The sequence below is a fragment of the Sorex fumeus genome, unplaced genomic scaffold (genome assembly GCF_029834395.1).
Source record: "Sorex fumeus unplaced genomic scaffold, SorFum_2.1 ptg000093l, whole genome shotgun sequence".
In the NCBI taxonomy this organism is placed as follows: Eukaryota; Metazoa; Chordata; class Mammalia; order Eulipotyphla; family Soricidae; genus Sorex; species Sorex fumeus.
In genome coordinates this window covers 1252362-1272205 of record NW_026606150.1, presented here as the reverse complement: position 1 = coordinate 1272205, position 19844 = coordinate 1252362, and the positions used below count along the sequence as shown (strand labels likewise).

The 19844-nt window shown below is 62.9% G+C and overlaps 1 protein-coding gene across 1 annotated transcript; it reads right to left on the bottom strand.

Moving 5' to 3' along the window:
- Window positions 1-1516: 1516 nt before the first annotated feature.
- INCENP (inner centromere protein) lies at window positions 1517-18245 on the bottom strand. Its single transcript, XM_056131919.1, is given in 18 exon segments — window positions 1517-1739; window positions 3000-3150; window positions 4036-4140; window positions 4965-5028; window positions 6225-6358; window positions 6897-7019; window positions 7257-7377; window positions 7789-7898; window positions 9474-9485; window positions 9591-9725; window positions 9851-9998; window positions 10300-10351; window positions 11051-11168; window positions 11253-11312; window positions 11736-11791; window positions 15413-16161; window positions 17530-17643; window positions 18100-18245. Coding segments are annotated over 18 exon segments (2604 nt in total). The 5' UTR covers window positions 18237-18245; the 3' UTR covers window positions 1517-1524.
- Window positions 18246-19844: the final 1599 nt, after the last annotated feature.

The window sequence follows — 19844 nt, the reverse complement described above, 5'->3', positions numbered from 1 at the left end:
ACTCAATAGGAATACAGAAACAAGAGACCAGAGGGATACACAGACAGCAGTAAGAGCCCAGAGCAATGTTCCTTGTGTCCATTCCCGGAGCTCAGTGGACAGTGGTGAGCTCCCACTCCATCCCCACTAAGGAAGTCACAAGCCCAGGTGCAGATGAAGACACTGAGCTCCTGTAACTGTCCCTTGAATCACTTTCTCTCAAATGCACGTATAAACATGCTTAGAAGAAGTAGCATTTTGACCCTGGTTTTAGGCAAAGGCACGAAACTCCCTGTTGATGCAATACAAGTTCCTGCCCCGAGAGCACGAAGCAAATCCAAACTAAGAGTTAAGATGCACTTCGTTGGGGCCCCAGCGATAAGACAGCAGGTGGGGTGCTTGCCTTGAACATAGCTGACCCAAGTTCAATTTCTGGCACCCCACAGGGTCCCCGAAGCCCTGCCAGAGTGATTCCTAAGCACAGAGCCAGGAGTAAGCCCTGAACACCGCTGGATGTGGTCCCCAAACAACAATAAGTAGCGCCTAGTGGCACCCGGAGAATCCCAGGACTGTCCAGGGTGGGTGCGAGGTGCCACTTCCCCGCTGTTTCCAGCGTTTCTCAGCCCTTTTCCGTGGCTCCTTCCTAGTTTCCCTCCTGAGACCCCCTCTACTACCCCACCCCCGTCTCTGGCCTTGGCATCCACTTAAACAATTTTCATCTGGGGTCCCTTAGGTTGGGGGTCCCGTTGCACCTTGCAGAGTGAGCACTTGGGCATGAGCAAGCATCTGTCCTGGGGTGGGGCTTCGTCAACAGGGCCCTAGAAACTCTGCTGCCCCTACCCCCAGACCTCAGCCACAGGGCAGCCACTACACAATAAAAGCTGCCCTGGCTGGGTTCAGCCCACCAGGACCTCGCTGGCACTTGATGTGGAGCTGGCAGCCACCTGATGAGATGCCAGGGTCGCCTTCCGGTCCCTCCTCTACATGGAGCCTGGACAGTGGACAGGCCGGTGGCGGCCTTCCCTACTGAGGAGGCCTCCTTTACAGAGTCCCCACCCCTAACACATATACCCTAGGAAACCAAGAAGCCTCTTAAACCACCGCCCTCAGGAAATGGGGGTCCTCAGGGCTGTCCAGAGACAGCCACCAGAAGTGCCCTCCACGTTGGCCAGCGGCTGGGACCCTGGAGCACTGACCGCAGGAATAGGGAGAGGGCCTCGGTCCTCCTGCCTATCCCCTGCACCCCAAAATCCGGCCAGACGTTCTAGAGTGCCCGCCACCCCACCCCCACCTCCATCACACCCACAGCAGGTGGACAGAAATAGACTTTATTAAGAAACGGTCTCTCAAACACCAGAGGCTAAAACTTAGCTGCGTGATAACAATCTATTTACAGAGCGAGCACGCTGCCTGGGGTGGCCGGCCCTGGGCCTGCTGTCCCTTAGCCGGCCTGGGTCCCCCGGCGAGCCACAGAACAGAGGACGTCTACACGCAAGACAGGACAGCGGACAGACGAGCAGACGGACGCCAAGGGACCCGCGGGTCTCAGTACTTCTTCAGGCTGTAGGCCAGGCCGCTCAGCCCCCGGGGGCCCTGTAGGGGTGGTGAGTTCCACACGGCCGAGCTGGTGCGCTTGTGGTAGCGGGGCTTGTTCTTCTTGAAGATGTCCTCCAGGTCCAGCGGGGGGATGGTGCCGAAGAGGTCCAGCAGGTCCCAGGGCTGGTAGTACTGGTGGATGATGGCCTGGCTGAGCTGGGTGCCTGAGGGGCATGAGGAGGGCGGAGTCAGGGAAGGCCCCGCCCCCTCAGGATAACTCCTGGGCGGGGTTAAAGAAGGTCCCGCCTCCTCAGGATAACTCCCGGGCGGAGTCAGAGAATGCCCCGCCCCCTCAGGGTAACCCCTGCCCCCTAACCTCTCCCCTCCCCCACTTCCTCCTCCCCTTCCCCCTCCCCTTTCCTTCTGTCCCCTTCTCCCCCTCCTCCCCCTTCCCCTCTTTCCCCCTTCTCTCTCTCCCCTTTCCTTTCCCCCTTCCCTCCCCTTCCCTCCTCCCCCACCCCATTCTTCTCTCCCTTCCCCTTCCCTTCCTCCTCCCCTTCCTGTCCTCCTCCTCCCCTCCTCCTCCCTCCCTGCTCCCTCCCTCCTCCCCCTCCTCTCCCTCCTCCTCCTCTCCATCCCCTCCGCCTCCTGCAACAGCTCCTGGCATCTGGGCCCAACATGGGTCCTCAGGGCTGCACTGGATTGGGCGGTCCCCCACCCCCGGTGTCACCCTAGCCCTGCCCCAAGGAGACAAATCCATTCTCCCACCTTTAGAACAGGGGCTGACCCAGGCCACAAGCTGGTGGCTGGCAGAGCCCTAGAACTAAGCACAGGGCTGTGCTCAGCTGCCCTCAGGACCCCACCAGCCCCACAGGCACCCCCCTGAGGAGACGCCCTCCCCAAACCCCGACCTGCTGCCCAGGGCAGGTGCTGGCAGAGGGGGCCTCTGGTGGAAGCGGGGTCAGACTGGGGGTGTCAGAGTCAGAGCAGGCACCCCACGCTGGCTCCACACCAGGCCCGGAGCCCCACCCCCACCCACCAGCCTCTCCCTGGGCCCCAGGGAGCCAGGACTGGCAAGGGCTCTTGCAGGGCTCAAGGGACCCACATCCCAGCCCACCTCGCGCCCTGGGCCCACCTAGGTTACCTGCTGTCAGCTCTGGCCCTAAAGCACCCCCAGTGGGCTGAGGTCACACAGACACTGTCCCCGCACTCACCCTCTGTGTCCCGTCCCCCCTCCTAGACCCCCATAGGCGGTGCCTGGACTCCACGGCCGCTCTGAGTCATTCCCCCCACAGGTTGCACCTCACCGGCCTGTCCTGCTAGGCCCGAGCCACAGCCCGCAGGGGCCAGTCATACACACACACACACACACACACACACACTAGGCCCGAGCCACAGCCCGCAGGGGCCAGTCACACACACACACACACAAACGGACGGACGGACGGACAGATGGCAGGCATCCCGGCCATGCCCCCGCTCACCACGCGCCCAGGAGGGGATGGGCTTCCGGGGATGGGCCTCATCGTCGGTGGAGTCGTCACTGTTCAGGTCCATCCCGTAGTTATCTGGGTTGATCTTGGGGGTGCTGCGGGGCCCTTGTGGTGTCATCTGGTAGGAGGTGCAGGCTGGGGACTGGAAGGGCAACGCGGCTGTCAGCTGGCTCGGGCCTGGCCTCCTGCCCCAGGTCACCATCCAGATAGCGCTCCCACCCCTGGGTGCAACTACGGCCAAGGTATCCTCTCAGGGGCACTCCTGAAGTACCCCCATTTGCCTGCCACCAAGTATCTGTGTCACAGCCCAACCCCACCGGGAGGGGCTTAACCAGGAGCCTCCAGGCCTGAGGGTGGGTCCCTCAAGAATGAGATCAACACCCTCAGACCCAACCCCCACCCCCATCACTCCCACCACCCCAGGGCCTGGGACCTGTAGGCCAGGAAGAGGCCCCACCAGGTATGGACCCCCATCCTGCCACACTGCAGAGGGAAACCAGGAGAGTTCCTGAGGCCGGTGACCCACAGACGTCTGCCTGTCCGGGTTGGGGCAGTGACCACAGTCCCGGGCCCCTTCAGAGGACGGCTCGAGAGAATGTATAAAACGCTCACATTTAAGAGCAGCAAGAGACACCAGCTCTGATATTTTCCTTTTCTTTAACATATTTTTTGGGGGATTGGGGGGTTGGGGTCACAGCCAGCGGTGCTCAGGACTTACTCCTGGCCCTGTGCTCAGGGATCACTCCTGGAGGGCCTGGGGAACCACTTAGGAGGCCGAGGGCTGAAACCTTCTCTCCCGGCCCCTTATAAGTATTGTTATTCACTATAAAATCCTTAAATATATTCTTAATGCAGTTTCGCTTCTTCCTTCCCTACTTAAATTCTATCCTGAGGTTAAGAGAAAATACGCAGAATCCAAAAAAAAAAAAAAAAAAACCCGGCCAGCTTGGTCCTTCCCCTCTCTCATGCTCCCATGTTCACTGCCTGCCCACAGGCTGTCGAGTCCCAGCGCCTGCGTCCCACCCACCTGCACGTCCACGGTCACGTTCAGGGCCCTGCTGGCCGCTGCCTCCTTGGCTTTCCTCTCCTGCTCTTCCTGCAGCCGCTGCTCAGCCAGACGCTGCTGCTCCTCCTGGACACAAGCACGGGGCAGGGCTCAGTGTGTGCGTATATGTATGAGTGTGGTGTGTGTGTGTGTGTGTGTGTGTGTGTGTGTGTGTGTATGTGTGTGCATACCTGGGCATGTGTAAGCACTGCACGGGGCAGGGCTCAGTGCATGAGTGTGTGTGTGCATGTGTAAGCATGGGGCAAGGCTCAGTGCATGTGCGTTTGTCTGTGTGTACAAGCATACGTGTGCATGTGTAAGCATGGGGCAGGGCTCAGTCTGTGCGTGCATGTGTGAGCACACATGTGCATGTGTAAGCACAGAGCAGAGCTCAGTGCGTGAGTGTGTGTGCACAAGTGCAAGTGTGCACGTGTAAGCATGGGGCAGGGCTCAGTGCATGTGTGTGTTTGTCTGTGTGCGCGAGCATACATGTGCATGTGTAAGCACGGGGCAGGGCTCAGTGTGTGCATGTGTGTCTGTGTATGTACGAGCACACGTGCACATGTGTAAGCATGGGGCAGGGCTCAGTGTGTGTATGTGTGTGTGTGCGCCTCTGTGTGTGTGCCTCTGTGTGTGTGAGCATGCACATGTGTGCATGTATAAACATGGGGCAGGGCTCAGAGACTGCACACATGTGTGTGTGTACATGTGCATGGGTCGCAGGGCAGGGCTCTGTGTGTGCATGTGGCAGGTGTGCATATGTGTACCTGTCTGTGTGTATATGTGTGTGTGTGTATGTGTCTGGGAGGGGGGTGTACAATGGGGTGCTCCCGGCTTCTGCCAGCCCCACCCAGTCAGGCTGGAAGGGTGGCCCGGGGCGGCCTCCCCTCCCAAGCTCGGCTCCCTCCTACCTTTTTCTTCTTCTCCTCCTGCTCCCTCTGCAGCTGCAGGGCCTTCTCGCGCTCCTGCTGCTCCCTGAGGACACAGAGGGGGGCCCATCAGGAGGGGCAGCCAGGCCCAGCTGCCTGGAAGGGCGCCCCAAGGAGCAGGGTGTCTGCCTGCAGGTGCCAGGGGCTCCCCAGGGCCCTGAGCTTGGACCTATCTCTTCCACACAACAGAGACTCCGCCGAGCCTCGAGCAAGGCTGCCGTGTATCTGGAGGCTCATCGATCACCTTCCCCCAAATCAATCCGGGGATCAGTGACCCCCCCCCCCCGCCCCCAGCACAGTTTCCCATCACCATCCTGATCAGAGCAGAGACCCCTAGCTCCAAACACCTCCACCTACGATCTCGTGCGCCTGGACCCATCACCAGCCTCCCTGGTCCCTGGCCCTGTCTGTGCCCGCCAGGGCAGTGACATGGTGGGGACACCCTACAGCACAGGCCACAAGGGTGAAGCACGTGTAGTTACCCCCATGGCCCCCACAAATCCCCAGTACCGGCCAGCACTGTCCAACTCTGCCCACAGCCGTGCCCCCGTGGCCCCCCTCCCAGCCCGTCTCTGACACTGCAGGGCCAGGACCCCCCACCCCCACCCTGTGCCAGACACAGTGAGGGGGACAGGAACCAGCCCTCGGGGACCCACTCCCCACCATCCCCTGCGCCCCAGGGCGGCACCAACACAGGCTCCCGGGGACTGGAGGCCTGGGAGAGGCAGCCCCAGGCCTGGTGTCAGTACCGGTCATCTCTCAAGAGAACAGCTGAGCCCCTGCACCCCACAAACTCAGTCCCAGAGAGGCCCGGAGAGATGCCCAGGACCAGAGATGCCTTCTGGACTATTGCAGAGACCACCACAGTCTGACAGTGGCAAGCCCAGGGGCTCCCAAAAGGGGGACCAGGAAACGGTTGGAGAGAGTGGGGGTGGGGGGGTCAGCCTAGCAACCCCCAACCCGAGGAGGCATGCGGCCATGCCTGCTGGACCCCCGGAATGGGCCAGGGCGTGAGTGACCACAGGGCATGTCCACACACGGATTCTACCCACGGCACGGGCTGGGGGAGGGCACAGAGCACCGGGGCCAGCACAGCGGGGTCCTGGACGCCCGCCCCGGATGCAGAATTGGGAATCGGGATCTGAAGGCCGGAGGTGCTTGCGCACCCCCCCTGCCCTGCCCATACTCAGCAGGTCCTCCCCCAGGGCAGAGTGGCCCTGGGAGACCCGCAGGGGGCCGCACCTCTCGGCCCGCAGCCGCTCCTGCTCCCGCTCCCGCTGCTCCGCGAGCCGCTTGGCCTCGGCCGCCTTCCGCTGCCGCTCCTGCTCCTCCTCCTTCCGCCGCTGCTGCAGTTCCAGGCGCCGCCGCTCCTCCTCCTGCAGAGCCAGAGCCCGGTGGGTGGGGGCCAGGAGGGTCCCAGGGCGGGGCCGCGAGGCACAGGGGTGGGCCAGCGCCAGCCCATCAAAAGGACTCTGGGGTCGGGCACCCCGAAGCTTCCCCAAGTCCTGCCGGGCTGCAGAGTGAAGGGCGGCGCAGGGACCCTGGGCTCTGAGACACTGTCCAGGCCTGATCAGTCTCCCTTCTGGGCACACAAGGACCAACCCCGGGGACTGCAGCGCCGGCATGTCCAAATGCTCTGTAAAATCGGCCATCCCTTCTCCAGCTGCCCCTCCTGGGCAGTCACACCAACCCAGAGAAGTGTCCAGAATAGAGAGAGCTCGGCCCAGACCCCCAGCTCTGTTCACCCTGTTCTGAGGGTGAACTGAGAGGTCGCCTACCATGCCCAAGGTCACATAGCCAATGACCTGGCACAGCGAGTCCTAAATCCCAGGGACCCAAGAGTGCTCAAAAAAGAAGGGGGTGCCTGTGTCCACCCTGCTGGAGGGCCAGACGTGCCCCTGGGTCCTCCCGTACCTGCTGCAGCCAACGGAGCCTGCGGGCCTCCTCCTCCTGCTTCCGGCGGGCCTCCATCTCCTCCATCTTCCTGGCCGCCGCCTTCTTCCTAGCCTTCTCCTCGGCCAATCGCTCCTCCTTGGCCTGCAAGCCCCCAACCAGCAACACTGGAGCTGCTGGGATGGCAGACCCGCCCCGGTACCCCAGGGCCTGGGAGGGGGCGGCAGGGCGGGTGCGGCCAGCAAAGGGCTGCCACTGGGCACGGCAAAGGACTTCAGACCTTGGCTAGAGGGAACTGCAGGGGAGGGACCAGATGGGAGGCTGACCCCCGGCCCACGGGTCAGAGGGCACTGGTCTGAGGGCACAGGGCCACGCTCGTACCTTCTCGTTCTTCTCCTCGATCTGGGCGAACTTCTGCTCGATCTGCTTCTTCTTCTCCTCCTTGATCTGCTCCACCCGCTCGCGGGCCTGCAGCACCTTGCGGAGACGCTCCTCGCGCTTCCTGCAGACAGGGGCAGCAGCGGTGGGACCCAGCCCTGGGCAGGCCCTGGGGGCGGGAGGAGGTGGGGCAGGGGCGGGGCCGACCGAGGAGGGGCGTGTCGTGGGGGCGTGGTCTGTCATGGGGAGGGCAGGGGCGTGGCCAGCCATGAGGGCGGGGTGGCCGTGGGAGCGGAGCCGGCCCTGGGGGTTGGGGGTGGCGTTCCATGGGGTGTGGAGGTGTGCCCTGCCCTGGGGCAGGGTGGAGGCAGGCTGGGCCCTGAGGAAGGGGCAGGCAGGCGGTCTTGGGGTTGGAAGGAGGCGGGGCAGGGGCGGGGCCAGTCGTGGAAGGGGCGGGGCGGCATTGGAGTGGGCGGGGCGGGCCAGCCGTGGGCGGGGCGGGGCCGGCTGTGGGGGCAGGCCCGGGGCCACTCACAGCTTGGCCTCCTCCAGGCGCCTCCGCTTGTCCTCCTCCACCTTCTGCCGGCGCAGCTGCTCGGCCTCCTCCTTCCTCCGCAGGTTCTCCAGGCGCTGCCGCTCCTTCTCCTGGGGGAGAGGCGGGCGCGGCTAAGCCCCTAACCCGTGCCCCAGGCCTGCGGCCCAGAGCCGCCGTCTGTCCTCCAGGGGCCCTTTGAGCCCCCTTCCAGCTCAGGGTCAGAGTCGATGTTCTCTGATAACCATGCAGAAGGGCAAGGGAGGAAGAGCACAGGGGCCGCACGGGGGCGGAGAAGCAGCCCCCACTGATGGGCCTTATGCCTGTGTTCATAGCAGCGATGCTGCCACGCTCCATGAAGGTATGCTGGATACACAGACACACACACCCCCAGAGTCGCATCAGAGCACCCAGGATATAAATGAAAATCACCAGAGAAACCAGGGAAGCTCAATGCGGCTGTGCTGGGCGAGGCAGTGTGTAGGTACTGCCCCAGAGCCAGATGCAGGTGCCAATCGGGCAAGGCCCTGAGCATCGCAGACAGCTCAGGACTCCCCAGGGCCAAAGACAACCTCGGCTAGTTTTAAAGAACCGGGGCCGAGAGACAACACAGCCGGGAAAGCACTTGCCCTGGGTTCGGGTCAACCTGGGTTCAATCCCGGCACCCCCTGGGGTACCCGAGCACTGCCAGGAGTGATTCCCAGGTGCACTGCGGGCATAGAGATGCAGGCAGAGCACGTCCCATCCTCACTGCGGGCTTCCTCTCTGCATCTCCATGCCCTGGGTACTGCTGGGCACTGCCCCCCAGAGACCCCAGTCAAGGAGCACCTCAGCCATTTTCCAGGCCTCCTGCCACCCCTCCAGCCCAGCCGGGTCCACTCTCCCTCACACAGGCCAGGGAGACAGCCCAGCGGCAAATGCCCTTGCATCAACCTAGGGCCCCTATACTGCCCGAGGGCAGGTGAACAGGAACCTGGGCAGAAGGGACAGGGCCTCCTTCAGGTGGGAACTGCCCCTACAAAGTCTGGCCCCAGAGCAGGAAAGGCCACAGCCCACAGCCGGCGTGTGGGGACCTAGTGTCGCACTCAGGCCCCTTGGGAAGGCCCTGGCACCAGCAGAGCCCTCAAGAGAGAGGCTGCAGCAAAATCCTTTGGAGCATTGCATGAGCACAGGGGGAAAGGCATATGGCCTGGCCAGGCGTGGGGGGGGGGGGGGGGGCGGTCCCAGTCTCTCAGGGCTCAGCCTGGAAGTTCCAGGAACAGCGTCCACCTTCCCCACCACCATCCGGCCTCCACCTAGGGCTAACCGCTCCCCTAATTGTTCCCAGGGAGAGGAGAGAGCGAGAACAAGAGCAACTCAGGACCGTGACATCACAACAAATCTCACACGAGACTCACCTGGTGTCCTCGTGGGCCCTGAGGAGGGCCCAGAGCTGGTGGGGAGGGGGGAGGAGGAAGAGGAGTGGGGAGGGCTAAGAGGAACCCCTGAAGGTGGAATCCAGGCACACAGCCCCAGGTCACCCTGCTGGCTCCCTCAGGCCCAGACAGGCCCCGAGAAGGGGACAGTCCAGAGCCGAGGGACAGGGGCCGGCCACCCGCCGCCCAGTTCCGGTGTTAGGGTTCTAAGGTGTGTCAGTTTGCGGGACGGACGGGCCTCTAAGTGTCAGGGACAGGAAAGGCACTACTTACAACGAAGCTGCACTGCGGAGAGGAGAGAGGAGAGAGGAGAGAGTCAGGGCAGCCGGGGCACCCCACAGGGCCCCACCACAAGCCGAGGGCAGAGTCGGGCCCCCCGCGGCCACTCACCTTGGGGTCCACGCGCAGGGGCGTGTTGCGCTTGATGAAGGACTTCATGACGCTGCTGCGGGAGGTTGAGGTCGGGGTCATGAGCATCTGGTTCCGCTGGACCGTGTGCAGGAAGGTCCGCAGGGGCCGCACCACCTGCAATGGGCCGGGCTCAGGCTCGGGGGCCAGGGCGGAGGCGGCACCCAGCGACAAGCGGGCAGCAGTCAGCAGAGAGTGGGCGACGGGCGGCAGACAGTGGGCAGCGGGCAGTGGCCGCTCACCTTGCTGGCAGGGCAGGGTGGGGACGGGGTCTTGCTCCTGGGGGGCTGCAGATCCTCCTCCTCCCCGTCCTCCTCCTCCTCCTCCTCCTCATCCAGCTGCAGCTCCTCATCCAGCTCATTCACCGCCTGCTTATAGCTTCGCTTCCTCCTGCAGAGGCAGAGCCAGCAGCCCTGTCAGGGGGCCACCCTGAGGCTCCCACCCCCCACACCCCAACGCGGTCCCCTCTGCATTCCCAAGCAAGGGCACGTGTCTGCGGGCAAGACCAAGCTCTGGACTCAGGGCTGGGGTCTCCAGGGCCCAGGGGAGGGGAAGGACCGCCCTAGGAGCTGGCCTGCAAGCAGGAGGGTCCTCTCCGCCAGCAGCCAGCTCCCCGCCAAGCTGACCCTGCTCCCTGCTCGGTCTCCCCAATCGTGGGCCCCTGACTCCGGGTCCCTGCTCCGAGGCGCACCTGGCACTGAGGGGCTGCTCCTTGGGGCCGTCCGCTTGGTCCGCCTTGGCGTCTGGAATGGACAACAGCGATGCCAAAGCCGGGCACAGGGACAAGGTGGGGGTTTCAGGGGGAGGAGGGAGGTGGGGGAGGAGGCCCGGGTGGCAGCCCCCGCACAGACACGATTGCAGGCGCTGCATGCGGTCCACCCAGAGACCGCCCGGGGCTTGCAGAGAGCAGGGCACCCCACCACGGTGACCCCACGGGCCTCCACACCAGACACGGGAGCCTGGTCAACTGCAGAACCTCCTGCGGGTAGTGGAGAGAGAGGCCACTGTGCAGAATGGGCAGGTGGGGGGGTTCGGGGGAGTCTGCCTGGAGAAGGCGCTGGTCTCTCCCCACCCTGCCCGCAACACCAGCTCCAGGGCCGCTGCGGTCCCGACCTGGTCACTCAGCCGGGCTCCCAGAGCAGCCCACAGCGGCCCCATCCTCTACAGGCGGGGACAAGTCCAGCGTCCTGTCTGCGGAGTGGGCCGCACGGCCTCGACCACCGTGATCCCCTGCACTGGCCTGCCTCACCCCCACGTAGCACCCCACCCCCCCCCGGCACCTCCCACTACAGGGTGGGAAGCGGGAGCCATGGAGGTCAGCAGTGGCGATAGGCCCCTCGGCCCAGGGTGCAAGACTCTCACATACTCGGATGCAGCAGGGGGCTCCACCGGGGTGGGCAAGGGGGTAGGGGGGTGTCTCTGCGGCGGATCCAGCCACTCACCGGGAGAGTCCTCCGGTGGGGTATGCGGGTGCCCGGCCACAGCCTGGGAGCCTGGTGTGCTAACGGCGATCTTGGTGGCACCACGGGCCCCCGGGGAACTCTGGTCACTCTTGGGAACCTGAGGGTAAGGAAGGTGCTGACAGTGTGTCGCCGGGGTAGAGAAGGAGACGCGGGCACGCCCTCCCACTCCTGCCCACCTCACCTCTGGCTCAGTGGACTCCATGGGCTCCTGGCCGGACTTGTGGCCAGGCTCCTGGCCCTTCTGCAGGGAACTGAAAGCAGAGCAGGTGGCATTGGGGACTCGCCTGGCCAGCCCCAGCCCCCCAAAGGAGAGGCGTGGATGCCCAGGCCAGGGCCCACGACCAGCACCCCAGGCGAGCCCCTTCCCACGGGCCTCAGTCTCAGGCCCTGTCTCTTCTGCGACCTCTGCTGGGTCATCGGGCCCCTGTCACCCCAAGCACTGGCCTAGGCTCCCACTGCCCTCCCCCCACGAGAGGGACCACTGGTGCCACGCAGGCAGGCCAGGGTGTGACCCAAGAGCAAGCATGGCCCAGCCCCCATGCCCACCACATCCCAGCCAAGACACGGCCCTTCGGCGTGGCCCATCCGTGGGCCTCTGCAGGGGCATGTCCCCTAGGGCTACTGCCCACCCAGCCCGGGGACTCCCTGTGCCCTGGCCTGCAACTCACCTGACTTTCTGGGGCACCTCCACATTCAGGAGCCTCTCCAGGTAGCTGTGGCCTGCAGGGGTGTGGGGGGGGGGGGGGGGGGGGAACAGAGACACCCTGAGAGAAGTCTCCGGGGCCGCCCAGGAATCAGGGAGCTGCTTTCAGCCCCCACCGCCCAGAGCATGCCCTCACGCTCCGTGCCATGGAGCGGTGGCTATCCCTGTCCTAAGAGACCCCAGTTGTCAACATGCGCCCCCCTCCCCCGCCCAAGAGACTCAACAACACGCGCACGGATGGGGTTCCCCCCCCCAAGGGGGTCGGGGAGAAGCTTGTGCAGCAGATAGATCTCAAGGTGTCAAGGCCCCAGGACCCCCGGCCGCCCCCCACCACACATCCGGCCACTCTGCCAGGACTCGCCAAACCAACGGTGGGCACGGAGCGAGAGCGGGGCAGACACAAAGCAGGTGCTGGGTGGGCGTAGGACAAGGGCCTGAGCAGCCAGGGAGGCTGGGCTGCCACCTGCCCTCTAGCGGGACAGACATGCCCGGGATCATAAAGACGTGCTGGGTAAGAGCAGGCCACGACCAAAGCCTGATAACACACTGAGGCCCTTGGGGCCGTGGGGGAGCAGTGGGTAAATGACCTGAAATGTGGGAACCCTGGGGTCTGGAATAATAGCACAGCAGGTAAGGCATTTGCCTTGCACGTGGCTGGCCCGGGTTCGATTCCCAGCATCCCTTATGGTCCCCCGAGCACCGCCAGGAATAATTCCTGCATGCAAAGCCAGAAATAACCCCTGTGCCTCACGGGTATGACCCAAAAAGTCCCCCCCCAAAAAAGGGGGGGGATTTCGAGTGCAGAGAATAAGCCCTGAGCATGGCCAAGTGTGGCCCAAAAGCAAACAGGCAAACAAACAAAAAAAAAAGGACTGAGAAAAGCAAGGCCAGCAGGGCAGGTGCCAGAGGACAGGGGCAGAGGCGCCCTGGGTCCAAGGGGAGAGGGGAGACTAGCCCACACAGAACCCGTGGGGCACAGCAGTCGGGCCCAGGAGCGACAGGACAGACTGACGGCTCCTCAAGATCCTTGCTCCCACCTCCACCTTATAACCTCACCTTCCCCTGCCTCCCTGACCCCAGAGCCTCCCGACCCTGCTCGGAGGTGGCACGCAGTCACACAGGTGAGCACACAACCCCCTCACCAGCCCAGGGACCCCACTGGCCGGCCCTGGAATGGCAGCACCCCCCAGTGCCAGCTAGGACGGAGAACTGATCAGACGGCTGGAAATGACCAAGGCCAGCAAAGGACAGAGGCTCTGTCCGCACCCCCTAACACCCCCCCATCTCCCCCCATGCATGAATGCAGGGGAGCCCCAAGGAGGAGCCTGCCTGCAGGGGAGCCCCTCCTGAGCCTGGCCCCCACCCCCGTTGCAGAGAGACCCTCTCCCTATGGGCTGCACAAACCCCGTTTCTTTGCCAATGATTCTCGTGAACCACACGCTGGGCCTGGATTCGGGGCGGTGTGCTCCACGCTGGCCTACAGAGGCTTCCCAGGCGCCTGGGCCTGGAAGGCCATCTGCTCACTCGCCCCCGTGAGCCGGGTCCTCTCCCCCACCCACCCCCCAGGATGCTGAGGGTAAAGAGCTGTGTCTGTGGGGAGCACACCTCAAACCCACCTTGGAGATGCCCCCGACCCCCTAGAGTCTTGGTATTGGCCACCCTCCCTGGGGCCAGCCTGGCCATGTCCGCACTCAGTGGGGGGACACCCAGCAGAGACGTGCCCAGCACAGAGACGGGTCCCTCTGCCCACCTCCAAGGCGGGGAGATCACCACCATGGAATGCATGGGGAAACTGAGGTTTGGACGGGAGGGGCCGGGGCTTTGCCTGCTGGTCGGACCATCTCCCTCCAGTCCTGCTTAAGTCGCAAGTGAGCCAAGGGGCTCGGAGTCGAACGGAATGAGGTCAAGTGCAAAGTCACTCAGCGGCCCTCGGGTTTGGGAAGGGCTGGGGGCGGGGGAGGAAGGGGCGGGAGTGGGAGGGGTGTGATGAGTCAGAACAGTTGAAGAGCAGACCCCCAGGCATCTGGTCCAGAGGGAAACCCAGGCCTCCCCTGACCCCATCACTCGCGTGGTGCCTCGGTCCCCTTTCCAGCGTGAGGGTCAGGCCCAGGAACTCTCCAAGGCCAGAGAGAACGGCTCAGACCTGGGAAAAGCCGGGTGTGGACAGAGGCTGTGTAGGCCAGCCCGAGCCAAGCCCCCCGGCCCCGAGTAGGCGGTTCCTCCTGGGAGAGACCCTCACTGGGGGCTAGTGTCCGCACTAGAGGCAGACATGCCCCCACTTCCTGATTTAAGGACTCCCTGGTCTCCTCACACCACAGCACGCTGAGTGTCCAGAGGATGCCGCGACCCTGGCTAGGACACCCAGCCCTCCAGTGTCCTCTGCCGGCACCGTCTTCTGGGCGTCCCCGCCTGCCCACTCCTACCTTCCTCTGGCTCTGCACACGGCGCCAGAAAACGCTCAGCAACCGTTCAGAACCCACATCCTGTCTCAGGGGACGGTCAAGCCCATGAGACCAGACCCAAAGCCACCCTCCCTCCTAGCTACTCCCTCTCAGGGACACCCTTCCTCTCCATTTTTTTCCCCTTTTGGAGTGTGCCCCGCAGTCTCGGGGATCACCCCTGGCTGGCTCTGGGGATCATACGGGATGCCGGGGAGGGATCCCAGGCCAGCTGTGTGCAAGCCAAGTGCCCTCTCTGCTGTGCTGTCACTCCGACTATCCTGACTGTCGCTCTGGCCTGCCAAAGGTTTTTCCAGCTGGCGAAGGTTCAGGCCTGAGTCTCCTCCTCCATGCAGCCAATCTGCCCTCTAGAACTACCCTCGGTGACATCTGCTCCCCCTAAGGCAACGAACCGACAGGGGCCTGGTGGTGACCGAACGGCCAGCATTCCCGGGATTCATGGCAGGGTCTGCTCTAAGCACCCTGGCGAGGGCAGACAGACACTAAGGGAAATGACAGGCTTACTCCTGGTGGGTAGGCAAGAAGCTGAGGTCCGTGGAAGAACACCCATGAGTGACCACTGACCACGTACCACAGGGCACAGGCCACGGGCCAGAGACCGGTCAGTGGGCAAGCTGGCATTCACGGGCACTACCTGTCCCTCCCAGGACAGTCTCCTGCGGTGAGAATTCAAATCTCGGACCCTCCGCTTCCTCAGGGTTTCTCTTCTAGGAAGCAGCCCCTAAGTGGGCCAGGATGGAGCCTCCGGGGGCCTTGGTGCCTACCACACGTGGACCGAGGAGGCGGGTCTCAATCTGAGCTGTCTCCCAGGTTCCAAATGGCTACTCACATGGAAGTCAAGTCAAACGGGTGTCAGAAATTCAAATCATCCAGCTCCTCCATCCCCCTGGGGCCACATCCAGGGGGGCTCAGAGGCCATCCCATTGGATCAGCAGCTCGGGGACCCTGACCCCAGACCCCATCCACTAACCAGCTACCCACGGCCAGCCAGGATATGCGGAGGCGGTGACCACCACCACCCTGGGCCTATCTCACCACAACGCGGCCACCTAACCACGACGACCCCTTCCTGCAGGAAGCTCAAGGATCAGCTTCCCGCACTGTGCCCCCACCCCAGGCCAACGCCGCCGAGGCTGACCCCGGGCCCACTCGGGACCCCCGCCACCCCTGCAGACTCACAAATGATGCGGGCCGAGGCGGCGGTGGGCTCTTCCGGGTCCTTCTTGTTGAGCCTGCTGGACCTGCGCACGGGGAACTCCTGCCTGGCCACCAGGGCAAACTTCTCGGCCAGCGAGACCTGCGCCTTCTGGTTGCTCGAGGCCAGCAGGCTGCGCCGCACCGGCCGCTGGTCCATGCGGGCGCCCGTGGGCGTGGAATAGTTCGGGGGCAGGAGGGGCATCAGCACCCGCTCCTGCCACGGGGAGGCTGGCGAGTCCCGCGGGCCCGACGGGGTCTGGGCGATCCTGAGCTTGGAGGCGGACCGCCCAGCTCCCGGCGCTCGGCCCTTGGCGTCCTGGGGTGTGGTCATCAGCGAGCTCACGGCCACGGCCTCGGGCCTCCCAGGCCCCAGCTTCGTGGGGGTGGAATCCTCATCGGATGACACGGCGACGTGGGGGGCGGGCGACGGCGCGGGGGCCAACCGGCTGAGCTGCTCCTCGGCGCTCTGCCGTTCTCTGGCCCCGATCTGCACCGTCGGCACCAGCGCGAGCGGGTCAGGGCCCGACTCAGGCTTCTTCGGGGGGACGGCGGCGGCGGGAGACTCGGGGATGGGCGCCGGCACAGTCAGGGAGGCAGCCGCGGCCGTCGCCCGGGTCACACGCCGCAGGACGGGGCTGTCCCCGGCCGATGTGACCAGCTTCTCCACCTTGTCCTTGCTGCGGAGCTGCCGGGAGAGCCGTTGGCTGCTCCGCTTCTTCTTGCGGGACAACCTGCCAGGCGGAGGCACGGGGCTGAGACGGCCGCTCTGGGCTGGGGGGGGGGGGGGGGGGGGACCCAAAATCAAGCATCCCAGCCAGAGAGGAGGGAGCCGGGCCAGGATTGCCCTGCTGGTATACTGAGATGCCCCGGGCGCCCCATCCTCGCCTCAGTCACCCTCCTGGCACACCAGCGAGGGCACCCATCCACCCAAACTGTGGGAGGTCCTCCGCCAGCACCTCCTACCAGGGGAGGCCCTCAAGGGCAAGCTCCCTGCTGTGGGGGGGGTGACCCGCCATTCCCTAAGCTGCAAGGAGTGGCAGAACCACTCTCCCAACACACGCCCCTGCAGATGAGGAAACTGAGGCCCAGATAGCGGCGACGGGGCTGAGTCGGCATGGGTACCCCCCCCCCCCCGCCCACCGCAGCCTGCGTCGCACCCAGGGACACAGCAAAGACAGCGAAAGGGACAGGGACCAGCCCCCAGATCTGCACCTCCGGGCACTTTCACCCAAGCAGAAAGCGGGGTTCCCTTCCTTCTCCCACCTCTGGGATGAGACTCAGATTTCACCTCCCTCCATGCACACGCAAGCAGTTCACATCAGAACACAGGAACACACACACACACACACACACTACACATAAGTACACGGGCACACCCCCCACGTGTACACATATATAATTCACATAAGTACTCAAGCACGCACACACACACAGACAATACAGTAAGCAGCACAGACAATACACATAAGCACTCGAGCACACACACACGTACAATGCACATAAGTACTCGAGCATGCACACACGTACACACAATACACATATGTGCTCAAGCACGTACACACGTATACACAATACACATAAGTACTCGAGCACGCACAGACAATACACATAAGTACATGGGCACACACCCACATGTACGCACAGACAATGCCCATAAATACTCGAGCACACACACACACACACACATAGACAATACACATAAGTACTCAAGCATGCACACACGCAGACAATGCACATAAGTACTCGAGCACGCACACACACAGACTACACATAAGCACTCGAGCATGCACACACAATGCACATAAGTACTCGAGCACACACACACACGTGCACACACACACGTACACACAATACACATAAGTACTCAAGCACGCACGCACACACAGACAATACACTTGTAAGCAGGCACACACCCACTCACACACACACATGCTCCAGTCCGCTAGCCCCTCATACATCTGCACACCAGCATGGTCCTCCCTGTAACCCCACATTTCCTGCACGTGTGTCCCCAGCCAACACCCATGCACCCAGCTGTGCTGGTGGGCACCTGGCCCCCGCAGCCCCACTGCCAGCTGACCCAGACTGGCACCCCCTACCTTTTCCGGACGGGGTCCCTGTTTTCATCCTGAACATAAGAGATCCGCCTCTTCTTTGACCGGTTCTTCTGAGACGGAGTCTTGGGCATTAGCTCCGGCTCTTTGTTAAACTCCCTGTTTGGACCAGAGAGATTGTACTGGGGTAAGGCACTGGCCATGCACACCGACATTTCAGTTTGATTCCTGGCACCATATAAGGGTCCCCTAAGCCCCTCCAGGAGTGACCCCTGAGCACAGAGCCAGGAGTAAACCCTGAGCACCGCCGGGTATGGCCCAAAATCCAAAAATAATGTCTCTAGTTGGTAGAAGGGTGATCCTGAAGGCTGCCCACCAACCACTGCCCCGCCCTGTCTCTCCTAGTGGGCGGGGGTGACAAGCAGCACCCCAACGCCATGTGCAAGCCACCTGCCTTGGCCTGGAGTCAGGGAGGGGCTCCCAGGCCCCACCTTGAGGTCCAGTCCCCACCTCTCCTTCCTCTGCCTGTTTCTAAATGGGACCCCCCAGGAGGGACCCCACACAGCCTACTACCCGGTCCTGGGGGGACAGTGAGGTGCTGCGGCCTGGCCTCACCTGGTGAACATGCGCTCGGCCTCCTCCTCGATCTCCTCCAGCCACACCAGGTCCTTGTTGTCCACATTGCGGACAAAGTCCAGCAGCTTCTGGTCACACAGCTCCAGCAGGTGAATGGGCCCTGCGGCTGTCCCCATGGTGCTGTCTGGCCGCGGGAGACAAAAGGCACCGGATTAGGGGGCTGGGATCGTCCGCACAGGAGGAGCTGGCCGGGCTGCTGTGTCCACCTCCCCCCTCACCACAAAACCCCGGGGCTCAGCCAGCTCAGTCATCCCCAGACTGCAGGATCCCACACGCCAATCACCAGCTTTCTTGCTGCCAGGAGGCCCAGATACTCCCTCCCTGACAGCCACCCCAGTCATCCACCTGGACACGGTGGCCACGGGAGGCCACATTGCCAAGGGAGGACACTGCCACGAGAGAGCACTGTCACGGAAGGCCATACTGCCACAGGAGGCCATACTGCCACGGGAGGGCACACTGCCACGGGAGACCACACTGCCATGGGAGACCACACTGCCACAGAAGTACACTCTAACACGGGAAGGCACACTGCCATGGGAGGCCACATTACCATGGGAGGGCACTCTGCCACAGAAGTACGAATTGCCATGGGAGGGCACACTGCCAGAGGAGGTAACACTGCCACAGAAGGGCACACTGCCACGGAAGTACACACTGCCACGGGAGGGCACACTGCCATGGGAGGCTACACTGCCATGGAGACCATACTGCCACGGGAGGCCACACTGCCACAAAGGCCTAATTGCCACGGAAGTACACATTGACACGGGAGGACACACTGCCACAGAAAGGTACACTGCCACAGGAGGACACACTGCCAGGAGGTCACACTGCCACGGAAGGGCTCACTGCCACGAAAGTACACACTGTCATGGGAGGCCACACTGCCACGGAAAGGCACACTGCCATGGGAGGTCACACTTCCTGGTCAAGTTTGGTAGCAAGTTTTTCTTACCCAGAGCCTGACAGGGTGGCCACCTGCATCTCAAGCAAATCTGTAGCGGCCCCCAGAGGACCCCCTCACCCCTCTGTCCACCCTGCTCCGGTTCTGCTCCCGCTTTCTGGTGAGCATTAAGTCACAGCCACCTCACGTGACATGAGCTGATCCCCAGTTTCAGGTTAGCAAGCATCCAACCATTCCTTCAAACGGCCAATGAATAATGGGCTTCTGGGCTCCGTAGGGAAGACAGCAACTTCCCCAGGGGCCCACAGACCTCACCCCACAGCTGAAATGCCCGGAAACAGACCAGGGGGCCTCAGCAGGAGCAAAGAACAAAGATTTGTTTCCATGATTTGTTTCAAAGTCCTGGGCAGGCACAAAAAAAAAAAAAACCAAAGTTCATTTCTTACAAAACAAGCACTCAGACATCCTCGGTAAGACTCTGTGAGGACAGAATGGGGGACACAGAGGAACATAAGAAGGGGATAAACAAATGCCCAAAGGCAACAGACACTGATGCGGGGTCTTCAGTGAAAGGGGGGACACTGGGACAATGGTGAGGGGAAGTGGACATGCTGGGGAGGGGCTTGCGATGCCTGAAATCCTGGTATTAACAGAATGCAATCCACGCTGCCTAACATAAAATTTAATAAAGACTGTGAAAAAAAAATAGCAGCAGGGGCCAGAGCGATAGTACAGCGAGTAGAGCATTTGCCTTGGACACGGCTGACCCAGGTTCAATTCCAGGCATCCCATAGGGTCCCCCAAGCACCGCCAGGAG